Source organism: Trachurus trachurus (assembly GCF_905171665.1).
Source record: "Trachurus trachurus genome assembly, chromosome: 6".
NCBI lineage: Eukaryota > Metazoa > Chordata > Actinopteri > Carangiformes > Carangidae > Trachurus > Trachurus trachurus.
This window is the reverse complement of record NC_139897.1, coordinates 8031404-8052645: the sequence shown is the minus strand read 5'-3', so window position 1 is coordinate 8052645 and position 21242 is coordinate 8031404. Positions and strand designations below refer to the sequence as shown.

Below are 21242 nucleotides of genomic sequence, written 5' to 3'. Positions count from 1 at the left end.
TCAGTTTACCTCAACATGAGAAAGAAATCCATGATGTAGACAAAATGCATAATCTTTACAGAAAAGTGCAGAACTGCCAAACACCATGGAGAGTTTGGCCCATTTGATACTGGTTTGAGAATACTTGTTAGTTGTGTTGTGTTATACTGTACGTAGCATTTGTTGCACTTGCAGCCACTGCTGCCAGAAATACAGAGGCTGGAAGCACAGAACAATACTTGGGATTAAAACCGAGAGAGGCTGAGAATGTTGCATTATGTGACTCATTCTGTCTATGAGGGCTCTTATCATTAGGATTCAACCACAAGACCAAGCCTGTGGCTGTTTGAATGACTAAACTTTCAATTTAACTGTAAATTTAAAATGCTATCTGCATTCAACTGAATGTAGGAGTATTGACAGTTTTTCCAAATAATTCACAGAAATAACACAAGAGTAACTGAAGAAGTTTCAGTAACTTGAAATACCAAAGGTGTTTATCATTGTAACATCAATTTTTGACAATTATATAATCTAATATTTACTCTGAAATCCTACAGATTTTACAGCAAGAAAATTGTTAGTATCACATATCCTTGATTATGGAAATAAGTACACTTTTAAACCAATCACTAATATTAATATGATCTAAATTAGACAAGTATAAAATCTTTGGTTAAAAATGGTTAAAAATTACTCTGGGACAATTTTCGACTCATCTCACATATATTTGAAGACTCCATACTCTTACTCTATTGATTTGTGACCTCTGGCTCCTCATGTGTCCGGCTGCTCTAATACCTCATCGAGCTCCTTCACAAAGTGCCTCAGGTCGTCTAGGCAGCGCTGTTTGATCTCCGACAGGTTCTCATCCAGCGGAGCCTGCAGGAGGTTATCCAAACTGGGCTCCTTGGCCACCAACATCTTCACCACCGTGCGAAATGTCTCACAGTCCTGCCTGTAATGCTGCAACAATCATGTCAGAAATGTTAATATTCATTATGAAGCAATGAACTGTATCGTGTGGAAAAAAAATTAGACATCATACCTGCCTAAAAATTAAAGGTTTTTCAAACACTGAATTTGGAAATGATCTGTTTTCTGATTAAACTTAAGTGCTTTCTTATCATTCACAAGAATAGCAATTTTCACTTGTTCTTGGTTTTCAACACATCCAGATTTTGCTCAGAATTCAACATTTGTTTGTCTTTATAGTTTGTAAGTCGAGTTACAATTTTGTACACATCAAAATATGACCGATACTTTTTGGTAATTCATCCTCACAGACTGTGTATCAATAAATTAAGTGCATAAAGTTCAAATCTTGAGTTTAGAATAGAGTGACATTATTTAAAGGGCCCATTGAGCAAAAATGTGACTAGACCTCACAAGCAGGTGAGCAGCCTCTGACAGCTCTTTGAAATCTACAGACCTTGACTCTGATATCAACGCCTAGCTGTGAACTTAATGAACCCAGTTCTGGTAAATTGCTGGATTCTGTGAAACAGGTGTGTGTAAGTGAGCCTATTTGAGTGCATGTCCGCCCATAACAAAAGGAACATGAGGTGTCGGAGTATGTTAGTGGTGTTGTAGCATTCTTTCACACCCCATTGTAACAATCTCCCTCTCACATCCCTCTCGGATTTTTACTGCGGACCCAAAACGGCTGTAAAGTTCTTTATTAGAGTCCCAGGTGCAAGCTCACAACATCTTTATCACCTGGGGAGAAAAGGCTAAATGTGGGGCCCTGGGGCTGAGGCTGCAGAGAGGTTGAGGGCCACAATGGCCGGTCGTGGAGCAGTTTGAACAACAGGTCCTCAAGAGTTAAATTACTACAGCCCAGATCACCTCCCCTTTTAAATTAGAGTCACACATCGTGTTTCTATATGTTAAAAACAACCTATAGTGACAGCAAAGTAGCCATTATAGGGATAATTCAACATTTTGGCAAATTGGCCTGTCTTAGCCGTAGGTTTGTTACCTTTTGTTGGTGCAAGCTATTTTTAGAACGGCAGAGCAGAGCCGTGAGCTGCTCAGAGCCACGCTACGGAGGCTAATGGGATTTATTGGTTTCCCTCATCAAACTCATCAAATACACAATCCAACAACTCCAAAACGCTCTGGTGGACAAGTTGTGACCTGCACATTCACCACGCTATGAGATAATAATGGAACGTTACGAGACAGAGTTGTTAACCACTAAGGACATTGTCATTGTCATATTCAATGTCGTTTTCGATTGGCAACAAGAAATAACTTGATCAGTCTATCATCATTCATTTTACTGATGGGTCAGGAGATGACCTACTTGTTAAAAGAAGATAAGTGACTGTTGTATCTCCCATAGAGGAGCTGTTTATCTGCATCATGGTCAGCTCAGTTCAGGCTTTCGTTGTAGAACAAATGTTAGACGACAGTATCTCGTCTAACATTAACGTTCTGTTAAATGCAATAAAACGTAAGCCACCGTCTTCGGTAATTTTGACAAGAAAACTACTACCTGTCAACTTAAATCAGTGTCCAGCCTTAAGCAGAATGTGAGGTTAAACGGTTTTATTCCAGGGTTCTGTCAGTTATGGGGGAAATTTAAAACCGCAACTGCTGTGTCTATGCCTAGAAACACATTACATAATGTGTACGTACGCTAACACATGATCATGTATCCATCAAGTTGTCTGGTGATCATGAGAGCTCTTGTAAAGTCAGTCTGTAGCAGTCACATGACTTTAATGTACTGATGAAAATTCCTCGAGGATTTTGGAGCAAAATAAGAATCCACGATATCGCAATGCACTAGACATCATCTGTGGGAGTTGGACTGTCACTGCTGAGGGAGGGAGGGGCAATGATCCAGAGTAGGGCTGGGAGAGGCAAGAAATATGCTACGGTCAGTATGAGGATTGTGTTTTCCATCTGAGCTGAGCTGGGTGGGACTTTGAACACACAGAAAAGACAGAAAAGGTCATAGAAACAAAAATACTATGGCATTCAGTTTGAAACAATGCAGCTGGAAACAATTCAACACATGAGAACCACTCACTGTGTTTTCAAGATATGAAAGGTCATACACGGGAACAGGCCGAAAGAGGCTACTGTGTACCTGCTGGGGATTTAAAGAAAAACCTGGATGCAAAATTTGTTGTGTGTCAAACTGGGACCACGACAGGCTAAATATGCTTATGTGAAATTATAAAGTTACTCACACAAAATCTAGTGCGAGAAAATGAAGGGTCTCTATTTTGCCCTACGTGATAATTATAATGATGTTAAAAAAAAAACTGCAATGCCTCCAGCTCCTACATGAGTTCAGCTCTTCTTCCCTTGATAATTCCCCTGCTGAACTAGCTACAGCATGTTCAGATAGTTGATTCTCACTTATCTATTCATTCCTGCATCCCTAACCCACATTCTGCGCGACAGTACGTGGATTCGGAGCCCTGTCTGCACAAGGAGGAAAAATGTATTGAATGTTATGCTGGGGTAGAATAACTATTATGACTATGAATATTAAAGCAATACGGGTTATTACTGTGTCGCACGTACATACAGTATGTGTGGGGATGGCAAGTCGAGGGAGACAGAAATATCCCAGACCAGACTGTGGGAGATCTCTGGACCCGGGCCGATGCTTTAACGTCTGCAGATCATGTCAAGCGAATTCGTGGCCCCACATAATAACAGTCCTCACCGCCGACCACATGGAAGTGAGAGGCTCACGACACGTGTGGCCAGCTGAGCTCAGGGTCAACTTTCAACAATACAGGTTTTCTCCTCTGTTTGGACTAGGGGTGGGAATCTTTTACCATCTCACGATTAGATTCGATTCTGATTTTTGGGGCTACGATTCGATTCAAAATCGATTTTCGATTCAAAACGATTTGATTCATAATGATTTCTGCTTCAGTTTATCGGTGTGCAAAGGATCCTCATGATCTACTCCAGTCTGCTTTGCAAGACAGAATGACTAAAGTGTCTTTTTCACATTTATTGAGTTTTAAACATTTATCCATGCTTAGATGGAATTGTTGAAACTGTTGCATAAAAGCAATATAACATATTCCTTAAGTAACAAAATTAAAGTGCCTCTTTATTAAAAAAATTAGTGCAGTTAAACATGCTGCCTTTTAAATTCTAAGGAAATGGAGGCCGACAGCCAGCAGATTTGTTACATTTTTTTTATTTTTTTAAATTGATTTTGGGTTGATTCTGAATCATATTAAATGAGAATTGCGATTCTCATGTGAATCGATTTTTTGGCACACCTCTAGTTTGGACCCGTCCCATATTAGATTTTGAGCCTTTTCTGTTGTGTTAGACATTTGATAATCAGTCAATGTAAGAACGCACATCCATGATTTCAGGGTTGATTTCTACACTCATGCTTCTAAAGTGCAAATTTCTTCTCAGTGAGCGTTATTTGGGAGAAGAAAAATTGGTTCCAGGTTGTAAGATGTGAGACGAAACAAGGGCTAAATGAGACACAAACATGTGGTGTGTGTCCCACAAACCGGTGCCCCTCTAATCACTTTGGGTTGATTATGTTTGCCATCTTTCAAAACAAAGCCTTCCTAAGCTTTTCCCAAGCTTCGAGCCTTTGTTGACAGTGATTACATTTTCACTTCATTATATCCCCTGTGCACACACTTGAAAGCTTTGCAGCAGGATGGGGAAAGGGTTGGAAAAAAGTTGTCCTGATAATGAACTATCAACTCATTAAGAGGCTTCCCTTGATGGACAGTGAGCTCTCAAGCACATAAAAACAGCTTATATCGGTGGGCTGTTGGAACCCTGAACTCCTCACTATAATGCTGCTGCAATTCCCTCCAGGGCAAGTGGGGATAATATTGAAATTGCACAGACTTTGTTTTGCTGCACTCTAAATGTGCCTTGAATGTTTATTTGTTTATTGTTATTTATTCTCATTTCATTTTTGTACAGACCTCTCTCATTTTTAGGGTTAGGGTGAGTGCAATTTTATCATGCACCCATGTATGATGACAATGAATTGAATTGAATTGGTAAAAGATGAAGAGCATCACATTTAATACAGTGCTAAACAATAAGCTGAGTGACTTCAAACTAGTGCTGCACGATTTGATAAAAATGTGCGATTGCGATTATGGTGGAAAATATTGCGATTTGCGATTGCGATTACGATATTGTAAATTAATGCTGTAAGGAGTCTATTTGCTTGATTATCAAGCACAGCACAGGAAATAACCATATTTTAGGAGTGTATTTCTCAAATAATAAGTGTTTCCTTACAGTATCTTTGTATTAAATAAAAATAGGTAACTTTTTGTGCAGTTTCATAGTCTACTGCGATGCCATCATTTATTACAATGCCTTTCTCCCCCCTCCCTCCTCTCACAGCACACAGGTACACAGGTAACACACAGACAGACAGACAGACAGACACGCACGCACGCGCGCGCACACACACACAACGGAGGAGACGAGAGGAGACGGCAAATGAGTGTGGCTGTTACCGTAAAATAAAAATAAAAAAGACAGTTAAAAGAAAACCAAACACCGGAGCTTTCTGGTCGTTCGCCCCAACAGGCATATACCTCCTCGTTTTTTAAACGCACTGCACATGTTGCGGAGGAAAACACAGTTCGCTCCGTGACGCTAAAGCCCGTGATATACTTGCTGTAAACTACGCGTACGCGAGCTGCCGCGCGTATCCTGCGTCGCGTCACCTCGCGTCGATATGTGCGTTCGGTCGCAGGATACGCATCAAACGGACGCAGGATACGCGCGGCAGCTCGCGTACGCGTACTTAACAGCAAGTATATCGAGGCCCTAAAGCTCCACACCTGCTGTAATCACGGGGAGACGGTCCTGCAGCACACGGAGCGCTGTCTGCCAGCTGGGTAGTCACGTGATCAGACCTGCTGGTCACATGACTACTGACGGAGTCTGCTATGCTGCACACATTAGCGGCTCTGCTCCACACACTACAGGAGTTAAAGTCCCGTTTACAGGCTCACGCGGTCGCACATTTATGTACTTTAAATCGCCAATCGCACTCTTTCGTGCGATTACGTAATCGCACGGCGTGACATCGCGATTGCGATTGCGATTAGATTAATCGTGCAGCACTACTTCAAACAGTGACTTCTATTTTTGTAAAAGCTGCTCCCATTTAGCTGAGCAAACAGGAAGGGTGCTTTTGACCTGAGCGTGCTCTTTATGCTGTGAGAAAAGGTTGCAGGGAGGTTCTGCCTAAGTTCAGTCCCTGGAGTGGGAGCCGTGAGCTGATCTTTAAGTCCGATATTAAGGGGGCCACACAGGACGGGCTGGAGCCCCCAGAGAAGCGGCAACACTAGGGGCCTTAAGGGAGGGGCCTTGAAAAAAAAAGTGGGCTACTGCCCAAATCGGATGTTTGTGGAGGTCCAAATTGTGAACATACCGACGGGAGTGTGTGCCTGGATACTGCGTGGGGGTTGGGGGAGTAAAGGGTTTGATTATGTATAAGGCACTCACATAGACATTTAGTGAGGCTCTCCTCAAATGAGGACTGATGCAGGCAGGGGTCCTGCATAATAAGGGAAGTAGAGTAATGACTTGAGGGCTGGTACACATTAGGGGATATTAAAAGAGCCATTTTAATCACTCAAGCTGCAAACCGGACCTCTCAATGGAGGGGCTAATAGTTGAAAGGGATATGTTTCATTTGCACTGATTGAGATGATGAACGGACTCCTCTGAAAATCACTCCCAGGCACTTAGCTACGTTACGTTTCCAATGGATGTTTTCTGACTTTGTATTGGTGGAGCTGCCCTTTTTTTTTTTACCTGGTCTCATTTGTTCTGTGGTCACTATAAAAAAAAAAACTCCACTGGTGAGTTGCTGTGATTAGAGCTTACAAAACGACACGTTGGTCTTCATGCCTGTAATGAAACGATTTAGCTTTGACACATGTTATGACGAGCAGTGTCATAAGCATGGATGTTGACCGTGTCGATGAATGTGTTTGAGGTTTCTGATTCCCTTAATAATCTTGGAGCACCCACAGAGAGTATGCATTACAAGCTCTTGGCTGGAACAACAAAAACACTCTGCTGGTGTGACAAATCCATTTCCTATGGAACATGGTTGCATACACAGTATTGAGATCTTACTGAAAAATAGCAAAATAAGGAAAGACAAAAAATAAAACATAGTTGCATTTTTGTGAACGTGACACACTTGTTCTTCAGACAAGTTAAAGGAGGTGGAGCTCTGCTTGCTACCTGGTGCGCTCAGCTTGTCAATCCACAGCAGCGATCATGGGTCGGTGCGTGTGTAGCTGAGCCCGGGGCAGATGTTACAGGAAAGACACCGTCGAGGTTTCGGTTCCTCTCACCACGTCTGTAGACGCGGTTGGAAATGGCAGGGTAAAGCATGTGTCTGCTTATGCCAGGAGACGTACCACGCTGTGGGTGGGCCCGCCTGCATCCTGCAGGGCAATTCCTGCCCTGCTTTTAACGGGAACAGATAAGTGGTACTGTAGCGGAGAGCGATGAAGGGGAGGGAGAGCAGCGCACACTGCAAATAGCAGGCCGCAAGATGCGTCAAAACCTGAGGAGCTGCGGACTCTTCTGCTGACTCATCCTCCTCCTCTACAACAGCAAGTACTTATCAGATACAAAACACAGGCTGGTGAAAGCCTCGGCATCGGAGGGTAAAGCTCACACATGTAACCGGGGGGCACGACTCACTAAGGTGAAGCCAATTAGAGCCTCGGTCCTTTGTGGCTACGAGGTTCCAGCTGCAGTGTACAACAGCCCACTGACAGCCCTCTCTGACCTGTGCCCATGCCCTGTGTAATCACTGTGAGCCTGGGTGTTTGGTTTCATCAGGGCCAACAAGGGGTCAGACTCATTTTATAATAAAAAAGGAAAGACAAAATTATAAGAAAAAAAGAAAATCAAGAAAGCCAGCCCACTGATTCCCTTGCTGCCTCTTGTTTCAAGATTTCTTCTGAATAGGGATATAAGTACTTTGAAACAAGATAAAATAAAGAGATTGGCTGTTTATCATGAGGATTAGTGATAATATATTGGAATAAATCCAGCTTAATTAACTTATAAATTAACTCATTGTATAGTTTATAATGACAAGGAAGCTTGATAGTTAATTAACAAATAGTGGGTGGGAGTAAATAAGTTTTACTTCTTCCCACTCCTTTTCGGATATGAAAAATCTAATAATTTTAATTTTTCATGTGTTGTCTTTGTAAAGTATTTATTTCTTATGTCTGCCCATTACTGTATTATTTCTTATTTCTTTTAACATGTCCGAAATATACTGAAACTAAATAACTAACTAACTAAGGATAATAATAGAAATGTTTGTCATGGCAGACTTTCCTTCCTCACCGGTTTTAAGTTGTGTAACTCATTAAAAGGGTGAAACTTGATAAAAGATTTAGATATATCATGGCATAAATAACAAAAACCCAAGAGAATACACTGAAGCTTCATGGATTAAATGTACCTTCTCAATCTCCAGAGCCTTAGCTTTAATGGCCTCCAACCGGCGAGTCTTGATGTCTTCCTCTGGTGTCGGCTTTGGCTCCACGCTGACAGCCGCCGCCACCTCATCCGACTCCGCTAGAGAGGCAGGAGGTTTTTCCTGGCGGGCCAAAGGTTAAGGGTTAGAGCTGAGGTCACCAGGTTTAGAAACTGGTTCTGATTTCAAAGTGCTTCAAATGGAGACAACTCTGCTCTCTTACTGGTGTTGAGTTCTTGTTTTTGTACACGTCTCATTATGCATGCCACATGTCAACAGTAAACAGACCCGGAGGTGCCAAATACAGCACATCTCTCTGGTTAAAGGATCCTAACAGGCAAATATCAAAGTGAACCCTGTGGTGCAAATGCATCAGTTACACTTAGTTACAATTAAAGGAAAGATAAATGAACTGTCCATGGAAATGTTAGTTAAGTCTTTACAGTTGTTTTGCCTGTTTTGGCCAGCTGACTACACATCATTGATTTCACTTTTATATGCTAGAGTTACTATCACTGCATAATAATGCAGTTATAAACAATGTTAATTAACTCAAAGAAAATGACAATAAATGCAATAATAACAACATGTGTGTGGTTGATGATGTGTGTTTTTTTCTTTTACATCAGCATTTATAGGATTCATAGGTATCCTGTTCTACCTCATTCTTAGGCGGGTTGTGATTCAATATAGATTACACCAAAAATGTAATGAATATTTCATTGTTAAATGTACACGTTAAACCACAAGAAATCAGAGACTACAATGAACTATAATGAATAGAATGGCCTTTGTGTAGGCCACAAGAGTTAGGTGACAAACTCTGTCTGTCCTGCTGGGAAGCACATTTGCATAGGAACATGATATTCCATCACACCTCCGCCCAACTTTAAAGGGATAGTTCAACATTTTGGCAAATTGGCCCATTGCCATAATCGCTATAGTTTTAGGAGTAGGTTCGTTACCTTTAATTGTCAGTGCAAGCTATTTTTAGAACGGCGGAGCAGAGCCGCGAGCTACTCAAAGCTACGCTACGGAGGCTAATGGGATTTCTTGGTTTCCCTCATCAAACTCATCAAATACACAATCCAACAACTCTAAAACGCTCTGGTGGACAAGTTGTGACCTGCACATTCACCACGCTATGAGATAATAACAGAACATTGCGAGACAAGAGTTGTTTTTGAGATCTTTTTCCCAGCCCTTACACTACGTGCAAGAAATCAATATGGTGGATGCTACTGTATTTCATTTTATTCATGCAACATGTTTCTTGGCAGAGTGATACCGGCTCTTTTACCTTTGAGGATCCTGAGCTGTGAGGAGACCCCTCCGCAGAGCTGCTGGGAGTGTTACTTGTCAGCACGCTTGGCTTTTCTACAGAAAAAATATCAAAATGGAAACAGAGAGAACAGTGAGCAAACAAGCAGAAAATCATCCTCATTATCATAGAACACACAAAGTTCTGACAAAGGGGAGACATCTGTGGAAGAAAGCAGTCTAAGGAATACATGAGGGTAACCGTAGCTCTCTTTGATTTAATTTTGCACAGTATTATAAAAAAGACCCAGGGGAGCGTCCTTGTGGGTCGGTGGTCTGGGATGGTTGCCACGTAAACTGCAGCATCCGTTTCTAATCTGGATGGGGACCTGAGTTGTGTTTTATTCCCCTCTCTCTACACACATTCCTTAGCTCTCTGCAAAAAAAAAAAAAAAAAAGCCATAACATAAGAATTTTAAAAATACAACAGGGATCAATTACTTTCTACTGTTAGACATTTAATAATCAGTCAATTTTAATGTGAACAATCGTGACGCCGAGGCATTATGAGGCGGACGAAAAGTATAAATCGTTGTTTTGTTTTGTTTTTAAGACTCCCTTGGCGAAGCCTCCCACACAATAGTGGTCGAGGAGTTCAGCTGTGCCTTAACTGAAATATTGTCCTCTGCTGGCTCCAATGTGTCTAGAACAAAACAAATATAGTCGAGTTATTTGTTTTTATTGAAGGAATCTCCCATTGTTTCTCGAGCGAGCCAAGGTAAAGCATCCTAATTGAAGTCCCCCAGCGGGACAATGGAATACACACAAACAACAGTGAGGCGTGCTTTATACAAACCATCTAATATGACACTGTGTCAAAAGGCAGGTTTTTAAAGCTATATTGAATGAACACACTTGGCCTGCTATCAAACATTGGGGCAGATGCAGGAATTATAGTAACAGTCCAGATGTTCAGACAGTTATTTAATGTGTTAACTGTTACTGATGTTGTCATGAGCAGGATAGTTGATACCTTCTGCACATCCAGCCAACAATAAGACACAACCTAGTAAAAGGTTGGAGCACATGGAGTGGCATGCAAAAGTTTGGGCACCCCTGGTAAAGATTCCTGTTAATGTGAACAGTTCAGCAAGTGGAAGATTAAATGATCTCCAAAAGGCATAAAGTTACAGATGACACTTTTATATTATTTTTTATTTTCATCTTTTACATTTTCAAAATGACAGAAAAGGAAAAGGGCCCTCAGCAAAGTTTTGGGCACCTGCATAGTTAGTACCCAGCGTGTAAATAGTAAATATCTTGTCTGACACCTTGGTCAAAGTTATCTGAGAACTCAAGTCACCTGGGTTTCCAGGTTCTTTTGCAGGCTGCTGCTTTGTTTCCAATTTTCACTCTAAAATTGTAGAGAACAAAAATAATACACTGATATTGCTTAAAACGTTGACCAGGGGTGCCCAAACTTTTACATGCACTGTTGATTGGTCAGGTATGCAACATTTTCCACCGCGTTGTAATAGACCTTGCAATTTAAAAATATACACAGCTAATGCATTGTTTTGCTTGTAGTTTTTTACCATCAATGTATTAGTGTAGGTTTCGCTGTCCGTTTGAGCTGCAAGTATCATCATATGTACATATGTTTCAGAAAGAAAAATGTGAAGGATGAGGAACATTTGGTCCTGAGAAAGTTCCTGTATATCAGTCATCCGTTCCTGGAGACGCACCTAATGTGACATTCCGCACTGTAGGAACCACTTTTCATAGTCCAGTCCACTAAATTCCCAAAGGCCTTTAACTGCACCCTACACAACGCTTTGCACATGGCAGCGTACATGGTGGCAGTCCTGATCTTATTTTCTAATAATAGCCATCATCAACCAAGATTTGTAAAAACATATTGTATAAATATAACAAAGCCTGGAACACACACCCTATCACCAAACCCCTATTTTTCTGTACTCTGCTCTGCGGCCCTAATTAGTGTCCCAGATGGATGTGGAGGTGGGAGGTACAACTGTTTTCTCGCTGTTTTATTGCTTCTTCAAAGTGCAGGGCCACATAGAGCAAACTTTTCAGGACATTAATATGTTTATGTATCTTAGAAACCAAAGCACTGGAGAAACGGCTGTCGCACTCCTTGCCCTCAGACTGAATCCATAAATTTCATTAGCTCGGCGTTGTTAATTAAACTTCTGAAGCCTGTGAAAGTCACAAAAGAAAGCGTGTAAAATGACAAACCCAAAGTGATTCTGGAGGCATTGTTAAGCCAGCACATTTTCTGACTGAGGAAAAAAAGGTCAGGTTCTGAACCCAAAGCCAAACCACCCCAATAAACCCAGGGTATCCTTTTTCCCAGCCCCTAAAAACGTGTGGTGTAAGTGTAATTAACATCTTAACATGTTTCAGCATACCCTGGCCCCTCACACTACACCTCTGGAAACAGATGCTTCACCTGGAATGGCTTAATTCCTTTACACATTGTAATTATACATATGTTTGAGTAAAATGGGAAATTGACAGCAGGTATAACAGCTGCAAGGACAGACGTTGTTATAGATAAAGTTTTTTGATTTTTTAAAATCCAAATCTACTCGCTCCTTCAGGTTTTGCATGCTATGGCCAATCACAGAGTGTCAGGTAGTTCAGAGTGGTGCTTTGTTACTGGGTGTCATACTATCTGCTGAGGCAGCAGGTTGAGCAGCTCTTACTGCCCGTTGCGTGCAACACATTTTAAACTAAAGGTGGAAGACAAAGCAAGAAAACGTTTGATGGAGGTAGAGAGAGTGGTGCACTAGACAGAACAGCTGTGGTTCAATCCCTGTGTCATCACTGGGCAAGATACTAAACCCCAAACTGCCCCTGTTGGCTCTTCCATCAGTGTGTATGTGTGTGTAAATGGGGCATTTATATACTTACTGATATGAACTGATTCTAAAAGTGCACTACACTTACCATTGGTCGTTGGGGCTGGTGTGCTGGGCCCTGAGGCACTAATTTAAAAAATAGTTCAACATTTTGGCAAATTGGCCCATTGCCATAATCCCTATAGTTTTAGGAGTAGGTTCGTTACCTTTAATTGTCAGTGCAAGCTATTTTTAGAACGGCAGAGCAGAGCCGTGAGCTGCTCAGAACTACGCTACGGAGGCTCACGGGATTTTTTGGTTTCCCTCATCAAATATACAATATGAGCAGCTCGCGGCTCTGCTCTTCCGCTCTGAAAATAGCTTGCACCGACAATTAAAGGTAACAAACCTACTGCTATGACTATAGGGATTATGGCAATGGGCCAATTTGCCAAAATGTTGAACTATCCCTTTAAGAGCACACACACTACACACTACCCAACAACCTGGCAGTGTGTTACTGCAGCTGTGCCCCTGTTTCATCGCTGATATTTGTAAGGTGGTGTAGAGAGAAAAACATTCTGTGCGGTCAGTCAGCTCAGTTAGGACTTCCCTTCAGTCCTTTCAGTTGATCAGAACACAAGGTTGGAACTGAGGCATTATACTCACGCCTCTGCTGGGCCTGCTGGTGGGTGAAGCCTTTCTCCTTTTCAGGGGAGAAACTCCTGCTGCTGCTGTTAGACCCAGATCGTCTAGGCGCAGGGGGCAGGACCTCCCTCCTTCCAGTGGAGAGAGGTGAGCGGTCACGTGCGGTTACAACAGGTGGAGATTTCCGGTAGTCCTCATGGTCGTCTCTATGGAAATAAGCCAAAATCAAAAAGAGTCCCAAGTACCCAAAGCATTAAATACAACAGAAGATCTGTGGGTATTCAGAAGGTTGTTGTTCATCATGAAAAGACTGCGCACTGGACATTTCTATCAGTGCAATTTAAAGGGATAGTTCAACATTTTGGCAAATTGGCCCATTGCCATAATCCCTATAGTTTTAGGAGTCAGTTTGTTACCTTTAATCGTCGGTGCAAGCTAGTTTGGCGGAGCAGAGCTGTGAGCTGCGAGCCTCGTCAAATACACAATCCAACAACTCCAAAAAAACTCTCGTGGATAAATTGTGACCTGCACATTCACCACCCTATGAAATAATAATCAAACGTTACGCGACGGAGTTGTTTTCAAGGTAAATTCATGCAAAACCACTGATGCGCGTTCCCGTTGGGGGCAGTTTTTCAGCAAGCAGTCTCTGCATTTGCCTCGAAAACAACTCTGTCTCATACCGTTCCGTTATTATCTCATAGTGTGGTGAATGTGCAGGTCACAACTTGTCAACGAGAGCGTTTTGGAGTTGTTGGATTGTGTATTTGATGAGTTTGATGAGGGAAACCAAGAAATCCCATGAGCCTCCGTAGCTTAGCTCTGAGCAGCTCACGGCTCTGCTCCACCGTTCTAAAAATAGGTTGCGCTGACAATTAAAGGTAACGAACCTATTCCTAAAACTATGGGGATTATGGCAATGGGCCAATTTGCCAAAATGTTGAACTATCCCTTTAAGAGTAGGTTATAATTTGTGTGTTTTAATCAATTTATAGTATGTCAAAAATGTCTTTGAAAACTAGTCAACTCTGAATGGAGGCTAATGTCTTACATCAAGAACTAAGCAACTTGCAGATATGATTTTTAATTAATTTACTGTATGATATGAACCCATATGGATGTGAGGGGACTGACTTGGATTTTCTGTCTGCTGGCCTCCGAGGAGGACCAAATCCTCGACCTCTGCCACGGTAATAGGCACCAGGTCTGCTGTTGTTCCTGAAATGTAAAAAAACACAGGTGAAGAAAAAAAACAGATAGATCCAGTTTGTTTTTTTGAGAAGGAGAAATGGGGGAAGTGAGTGGTAAAAAAGAGAAAGAAACAAATAAACTATAACAAACAAATCAAGAGTATTATGAGTACAAAGTCACGATGCATCATTTTCATCATTACTGGTTTAAGAGGCAGACGTATTTGTCTGTGTACGCCTTCGAATGGGTAATGGAAACTGAATAAATAGAAGGCAAAAACCACAAAGACTTAAATTCAGACTCAGCAGGCACTGTGGCACTGATCAATTTGTGGAATGGAGGCAATCTTCCACTTTGGCACAAGACGCAGTTGGCTGACAGTTGGACCAATTTTGGTCTTCTTTCTCTCCTATCTGTCTTCAATTGTAGGCATAGCTATGAGTAAACTGAGTATGGAGCTGCAGTGACAACACGCTGCCACCAAAGATGTTAATGATCTATTTCTGAACATTTTTTAGAAGCAAGTGGTGAAATCTGACTGCTTACTGCACCTTGTTTTTTTATGATTTTCCAGAGTCAAAGAAAAGCCTGTGTCTGAACAACAACCTTAAGTATAAATGACCCAAAGGCACCTGGTTGTCACGACCTCTGCTTGAACTCGAGCCACGTCTCAAACAAAGAGCAGGTCTAACAAGGCCTAAAACTTTTACGACTCATGGTGTGTTTGAAGTAGCCAAGAGTCAACCTGCCATTTGCCAAACACCGAATTGCCATCCGTGCAGTAAAGATCAAAAGGCTACGGTACAAAAAAGTGCTGCTCTTTTTGCTTTTTGTTTTTTTTAAATCTCTATAGAAATCACACTTTTAACAGGTAGACATTCACTCAGAAGTTACAGATGTTCAAAAATTCAGACTTTGTTGCAGAGGCAGAAACTTTCCATGTAATCATTCTCCTGACACCGACAGTCATCAGACGAAGAAATGAAAAGGCCAACGTAATAAACTGCAGAATCATGGAGCCTAAAATAACTGTTCTTTGAGAGATAAAACAAACTAATAATAACAACAACCACATCTACTAAATTAATATTTGCATCTTTCTTCTCTTCTTCTTTCTTTGATGACTACATACAGCACAAAAACAGCCTAGATTCAATTAACTGGATGGATTTATAAAAGGCACTGCACAAACACAAGAAAATGCTCAATTTACCACAGTGGCTTGAGACTGTTTATTAAGACAATGACTCATAACTTCGGGCTGTACGCCGGCCTGTTAACTCTGTTCATGAAATGTGGGCAAAACCTCCACATGGGTGCAAGAAAAGTGATCCAATTGTATGTGACTAAGCATTTGCAGTAAACTTTATGACCTTGCCGCACTGCTTGTGTTATCCCACAAAACATTTGTATTATAAGGTTATGGCACAGCAGCTACTGGGTCTGTGCATGAAGTCCATGGAAGGTACACCATTAGTGGCCAATTGTGTGTGAAAGGGAGACTTGGAGAGACTGGAAGGATTAATCCTGTGCTAGAGTTTAAAGAGTTGTTTTATGTCTGTCCGTGTATAAAAAAAATGAATCCTGCAGACAGACTTCCTGCTTTGTTGTCTAGGTGATAGGCACATCACCTGCCTCTTGACAGGAGAAGCAGAAGAAACTTTTTAAAACACATGATGCAACTAGCGCCTGAAAAGCTGTCACTGAAAGTCATTTCCATGCACACTGATAAGACCCAAAACATCACTAGACATCAAAATTCCCACTCAAAGAGGTTGAGCCTCTGAAAACTAAAGCAGCAGCAAAGTGAAGATTGCTATGATGTTTAAAATGATGTCATAAACTCATAAATTAAATGTGATCATGACCTCACAATGATCACCAAGGCATGTGCTAAATAGTTCACAGGTGGCAGAATATAAATCAGTTTATTTATGGTTTATGGTTCCGTAAGAATCCAGGATTTGAAATATTTGGGATTTTTATGAGCCTGTATTTGAACTTTAGGCAAGTGAATTGCTTTTTGATAGCAAGCGAGTCTTCACCTTACAGACCATTATGTACATCGGCTGTGACAGAACAGATAGGTGATTTGGAACTTTGCATGTTCGTGTAATTTGTAATCAGATGCTCAAGTCGTTTTAATTTCCTGCTAATTTTTTTTTCTTTTTTTTAAACAACAATTTATATGCTACTCAGAATATCTGAGATGTGTGTGGCTGTTTGACTGAAGAGGGAGTGGTCCAGCTGTTTTTCCTCTCAGGGTGGGTGGGGGGGTGGGGTCGCTTGGCTGAGTGAGTAGACACTAGTGCCCTTTGTCCCTCTCTCTCTAGCCTGGTATGACTCCTGGAAAAAAGGGGGCCTGGGCCTGTAAACTGTTGGTATGTTGAATTGCCCGGGCAAGGAGAGTGTGTTGATGTAGGAGTTACAACCGGTAAACTTTGCTGTTCCGTGTTGGGCTAAGCTCTTTAAACTCACTTACAGCAATGTGATCACAGATAATTGAGATATGATTCATAATTTTTATTCTTTTAAAGCAGAATTGTGTTTGCAACAATTGGTAATAATGGGTGTAATATTCCTATATTGTCTTGACTGGATGATAAATGTAAAGAATTTGAATTTTTTTATGGTTTTATGTGTATTGTGGTTAAACCTACAGTTTGTACTTCAATGATATTACATGAAAAAAGGGACAAGTGCTCTGAGGGTTAGTGTTTCTATCAAACTAATGATATTCACTAACCAAAACAGAACTCTGCCTCCACCTTCTGGTCAGTTTAATGCATTACACAAAGAATTCACAAAGCATCTGATTTTATAGGGTTAGGATTAGACTTAAATTAACAGGATGGGACAAACAGAAATGAAATCATGAACAAAATAGCAACATTATAAAATACAAGATTCTACATAAATTACCTTGAGTCTAACTGATGCCTCAAGTCATCTCTGCCATAAGACTGTTGGGAGTACTGTCCCTCCTGAAAATAAAATCACATTTACAACATTAATTGAGAAATGCTGGTGCACTGTTATAATCTGCAAAAACAGTGACAAGAATCTAACTAAACTAATGCAATAAAGCGTTTCATTCTGTTGTTTGCTTTATGACATACTTTGGTTAGAACCATGCACATCAGTATGCCATTTCATGACATTTGTATTCAACCAAACAATACACTCTGGCTATCATGCTATGACTTTTTTTTTAAACAAACAATTTAGTTTAAAAAAACATGCATACCAAGGGCTTCTTACATTTCGTGGGGGTGAAGAATTTCTGCGAAAGTTGCCGCTAAAGTTGGGTTTGTCTTCATAGTATCGCCGATCCTCGGGTGGGTAATTGCCCTCATCTTGACAATCTCTTGAATCCTGGTAATTTCGAGGACCACCGTGCCGCTGATCATCCATAAAACCTCTGTCATATTCATGTCCAGACCGAGGCTGATTGCTCCTCCTCTCAACAATATTAACAACTCGATGAACCTTCACCTGCAAGCACACAATGGTATGTTTCACTCAGTAAGCATCACTACAGAGTAGGAGTGAATCTAGATAGAAATAAGTCTTCTGATTTATAAGGGCTCAAGGCGTCAGTATAGACTGTATCACCTAATTCAGAGACTGAACATAAAATGTGGAGATGAAACTATTCCTGACAGAAGATGTTTAGAAGTATTATCATTAAACTGATTTGACAACCATCAATGCTTTCTGAAGTTTGGCCAGAAAACCAATCTTAAAAATGAATGAAAACATCACATTTGGCAATTTCCAAAAGCAGACTGTGATGAATAAATGTTGAGACAATACTTATATAATGCTGCCATTCCTTCACAGAGATATCCTAACTAAACATTTGCATTTACAGTACAAAGAATATATCAGTGCATCTTCAGTGCTATAGCTCCCTCTCTGGTTGGTGATACTGTACTGACAATCAATCTCTTCACAGTGTGAGGTCTCAAAGAGGTGTGTTATGGCATTATAGAATAGAAATAATTATTCTAAATGTATTTTAGCAAGACAAAGATAGCCGAACAGTGTGCCCAGAACTCAATATTGTACATACATACGATTTTAAAAAAGTGATATGAGAAATGGTTACAACATCAATATCACCCTAAAGAATAACCTGTTTTAAAAAGCAACACGTAATTGAATACTTAATATTACCTTAAACACCTACCACAGCTAATTAAAAGATTTAAGAGCCTGAGTCAGACTAATATTTTTACATACCTCTCTTATATCCGTTGGCATGAAGTGGTCTTCATACTCCTCTCTAATTGATTTCCGACTGTGTCGATAGGCCACTGCAAGAAACAAAAAATATTTTCAAACATATGACATGGACAGGAAGCAGATTGAATAGATATGTTTCAAGGAGCAAAGACTCCACAACACTTTTATACAAAAAGTCAAAATAAATGGCAGGTACTTGGCACACAATAGTGTGATACAAAAAGGTGCAGCATTGTCATTCCTGCTCAACAATGAAATAAGCTCTGCCAACAGCCAATGAATCTTTCAGTGGAGGAACTTCTCAACTCTTGGGTTTCTCTAACAGTGGGGCAACAAAGACTATTGCAAAGTCCTAGACATGTAGGCTATCACTTGCTGTCCTGTCTGTGGTCTTGTCTTCCTGTTTCTAAACTGGAAAAACTCTGCAGTAGTTCCCCCAAGTAGAAACTGTACAAACTCCTCCTAAAATATAACAGTCATGACACTGATTTCTGATTTATGTTGTGAGGAAAAGAGTGTCATCACAGAATCACATTTGTCACATACTTCACATTTAGTGTGCACATTTAGGATTTTTTTGGTGATAACTTCTGTTGGTCAAGCTTCCAGCTGCTCAAATCAAACGATTCTGACTGGAGGTTTTGGAGGCTAAATCCAGATGTTAAATAACATCTTCATAAATTTCACGTACTCCCATGATTTTGGCTGACTGGTAAAGCACCAAAACTTAAGATATTGTATTTGTCACAGTAGAAAATGTGCACAAGACAAACCATCACAAAATTATAATCTAGTGGCAACTTCTTCTGTTGGCTGTTCTTTCACGGTCTGCTCAATCTCCGACACCTCGCACTTTACTACCACAACCTCATTTAGGGACCATCAACAAATTACCATTGACATAACATCCAACCAGAGTTATTTATAATGTCTTCTGAAGTACCAGAATTAAAGATGATTTCAGTAGAAATATTATAGGTCTTTAATATTATACACCTATTGACCACAAACAGTTGTAATGTAACTGCCACTGCTGTCCTGCTTTTTGCCATGAAGATGTCTGTGTGTAAGTGTTGTTGTTGTTGCTGTTGTTGTCCTGCTTGTTGTTGCTGTTATTGTCCTGCTTGTTGTTTTTTATGAGACCAAAGACAAATTTCCACATCGTGGACAAATAAAACTAACTAACTAACTAACTAACTAACTAAACCAGTGCAGGATAATTGTGCTACACTGACTGTGTGAGACACAACTCTTTTTATCACATTGTAACACTCCTCATATTCCTTATTCATTTTTAATACATTTCATAATGTAATTATGAGTGTTTTAGCTCAATAGCTTCCAGGTCATATGACCTATTGAACCCAACCCAGTGCAGGACCATAGTAATAAAAAGAGCTCTGTCTCATACAGCACATATAGCTCCAGCTCCAACTGGTTTGGGGTGAATAGGTCACATAACCTGGAAGCTATTGAGCTAAAACGCTAATATTTACATTATGAAATGTATCAAAGATTCATAGAAAATATGAGGAGTGTTAAAATGCAATGATCAAGAGGCGAGTCTCATACAGAAAGTGTAGCACTATGGTCCTAAACTCATTTTGAGCCAAGAATGTGGAACAAAAGAAGTAGTCGCCGCTAGACAATATAATGTCATTCAAAAATATATAATTTATCCAAACTAAAACTAATTTCCCCGCGGTCTAGAAGTGTGGGTATTTTCACTTACTATTGAGGGAATGATCTTGGTTCCCTGCCTGGTAAGCTCAAGATGTCTCAGCAGAGAGCCTAAAAGAAAGAAGTCAAAATAAGATACATGAATCAAGAAAAAGCCTTTAAGCATAAACATCTTCACCCTAACTTACACCACCTACGACGACACCTGACAAAAGACCTGTTAACACACACGTGCAGCTGGACGTGTCGGGTGTAACTGTTATCACAATATGGAAAGGTGCATGAGAACGTGACCAGTCCACATGAGTATAATAGACCCACTGTTCTTCAAATGCTGAAATTTACGACGTTACGACAGGATGAGAAAGGAGAGACAGCAGCCCCTTGCTGCGAGAAAGCTGCATCGGAGTTGTTGTTAGCAAACGTGGCTAGTTAGCATTGCAGCACAAGATGAGGTTGTAAGACACTCACTCACCCCCCAAAAAGACGATGTTAGCACTGCTGGTCCGAAACTGCGTTTTACATATTTCTCCAGAAGAGGAAACTTCACTCTATACTTGACGCCAAGTTACACCGCGGCCCACAGTTTTCTCTGAGCTACCAGTCTACGGAGCGAACATGGGCAAGCAAAAACAAAACACCAAAACACCGCCGCAGCGGCTCTTCTTCTTCTTCTTCAATCCGGCAGACTAAACGCAGCTGGCTCACTGCTGCCCCTCCGTCTGACCGGCGCCACTGCTGCACAACTATGTAGGCTCGTGATGTGGATTGATTCTAGTAGTTTTTACAGTCACACATTTCCCACCAAAATCCTTCTTCATCAGAACCAGACCACCGTCCACACAGTGCCCTGTCTCAAATATTACCCTTCA

General features: G+C 40.8%; 1 protein-coding gene across 1 annotated transcript; it reads right to left on the bottom strand.

The window, feature by feature from the left end:
• Positions 1 to 5: 5 nt before the first annotated feature.
• LOC310987004 (uncharacterized protein) lies at positions 6 to 21022 on the bottom strand. Its single transcript, XM_083973143.1, has 10 exons — positions 20846 to 21022; positions 20423 to 20481; positions 18688 to 18761; positions 17704 to 17937; positions 17365 to 17426; positions 14386 to 14469; positions 13273 to 13457; positions 9780 to 9856; positions 8465 to 8602; positions 6 to 945 (listed from the first exon to the last, which is right to left on the bottom strand). Coding segments are annotated over exons 2-10 (1044 nt in total). The 5' UTR covers positions 20424 to 20481; positions 20846 to 21022; the 3' UTR covers positions 6 to 756.
• Positions 21023 to 21242: the final 220 nt, after the last annotated feature.

Excerpts from the sequence above, each read along its gene's own strand:
- LOC310987004 (XM_083973143.1), bottom strand. Across the intron at positions 14,470-17,364 it reads AGGCATCAGTTAGACTCAAG|GAACAACAGCAGACCTGGTG; the intron begins GTAATTTATGTA and ends TTTACATTTCAG. Across the intron at positions 9,857-13,272 it reads CCAGCAGGCCCAGCAGAGGC|AAAAGCCAAGCGTGCTGACA; the intron begins GTGAGTATAATG and ends TTTTTTCTGTAG.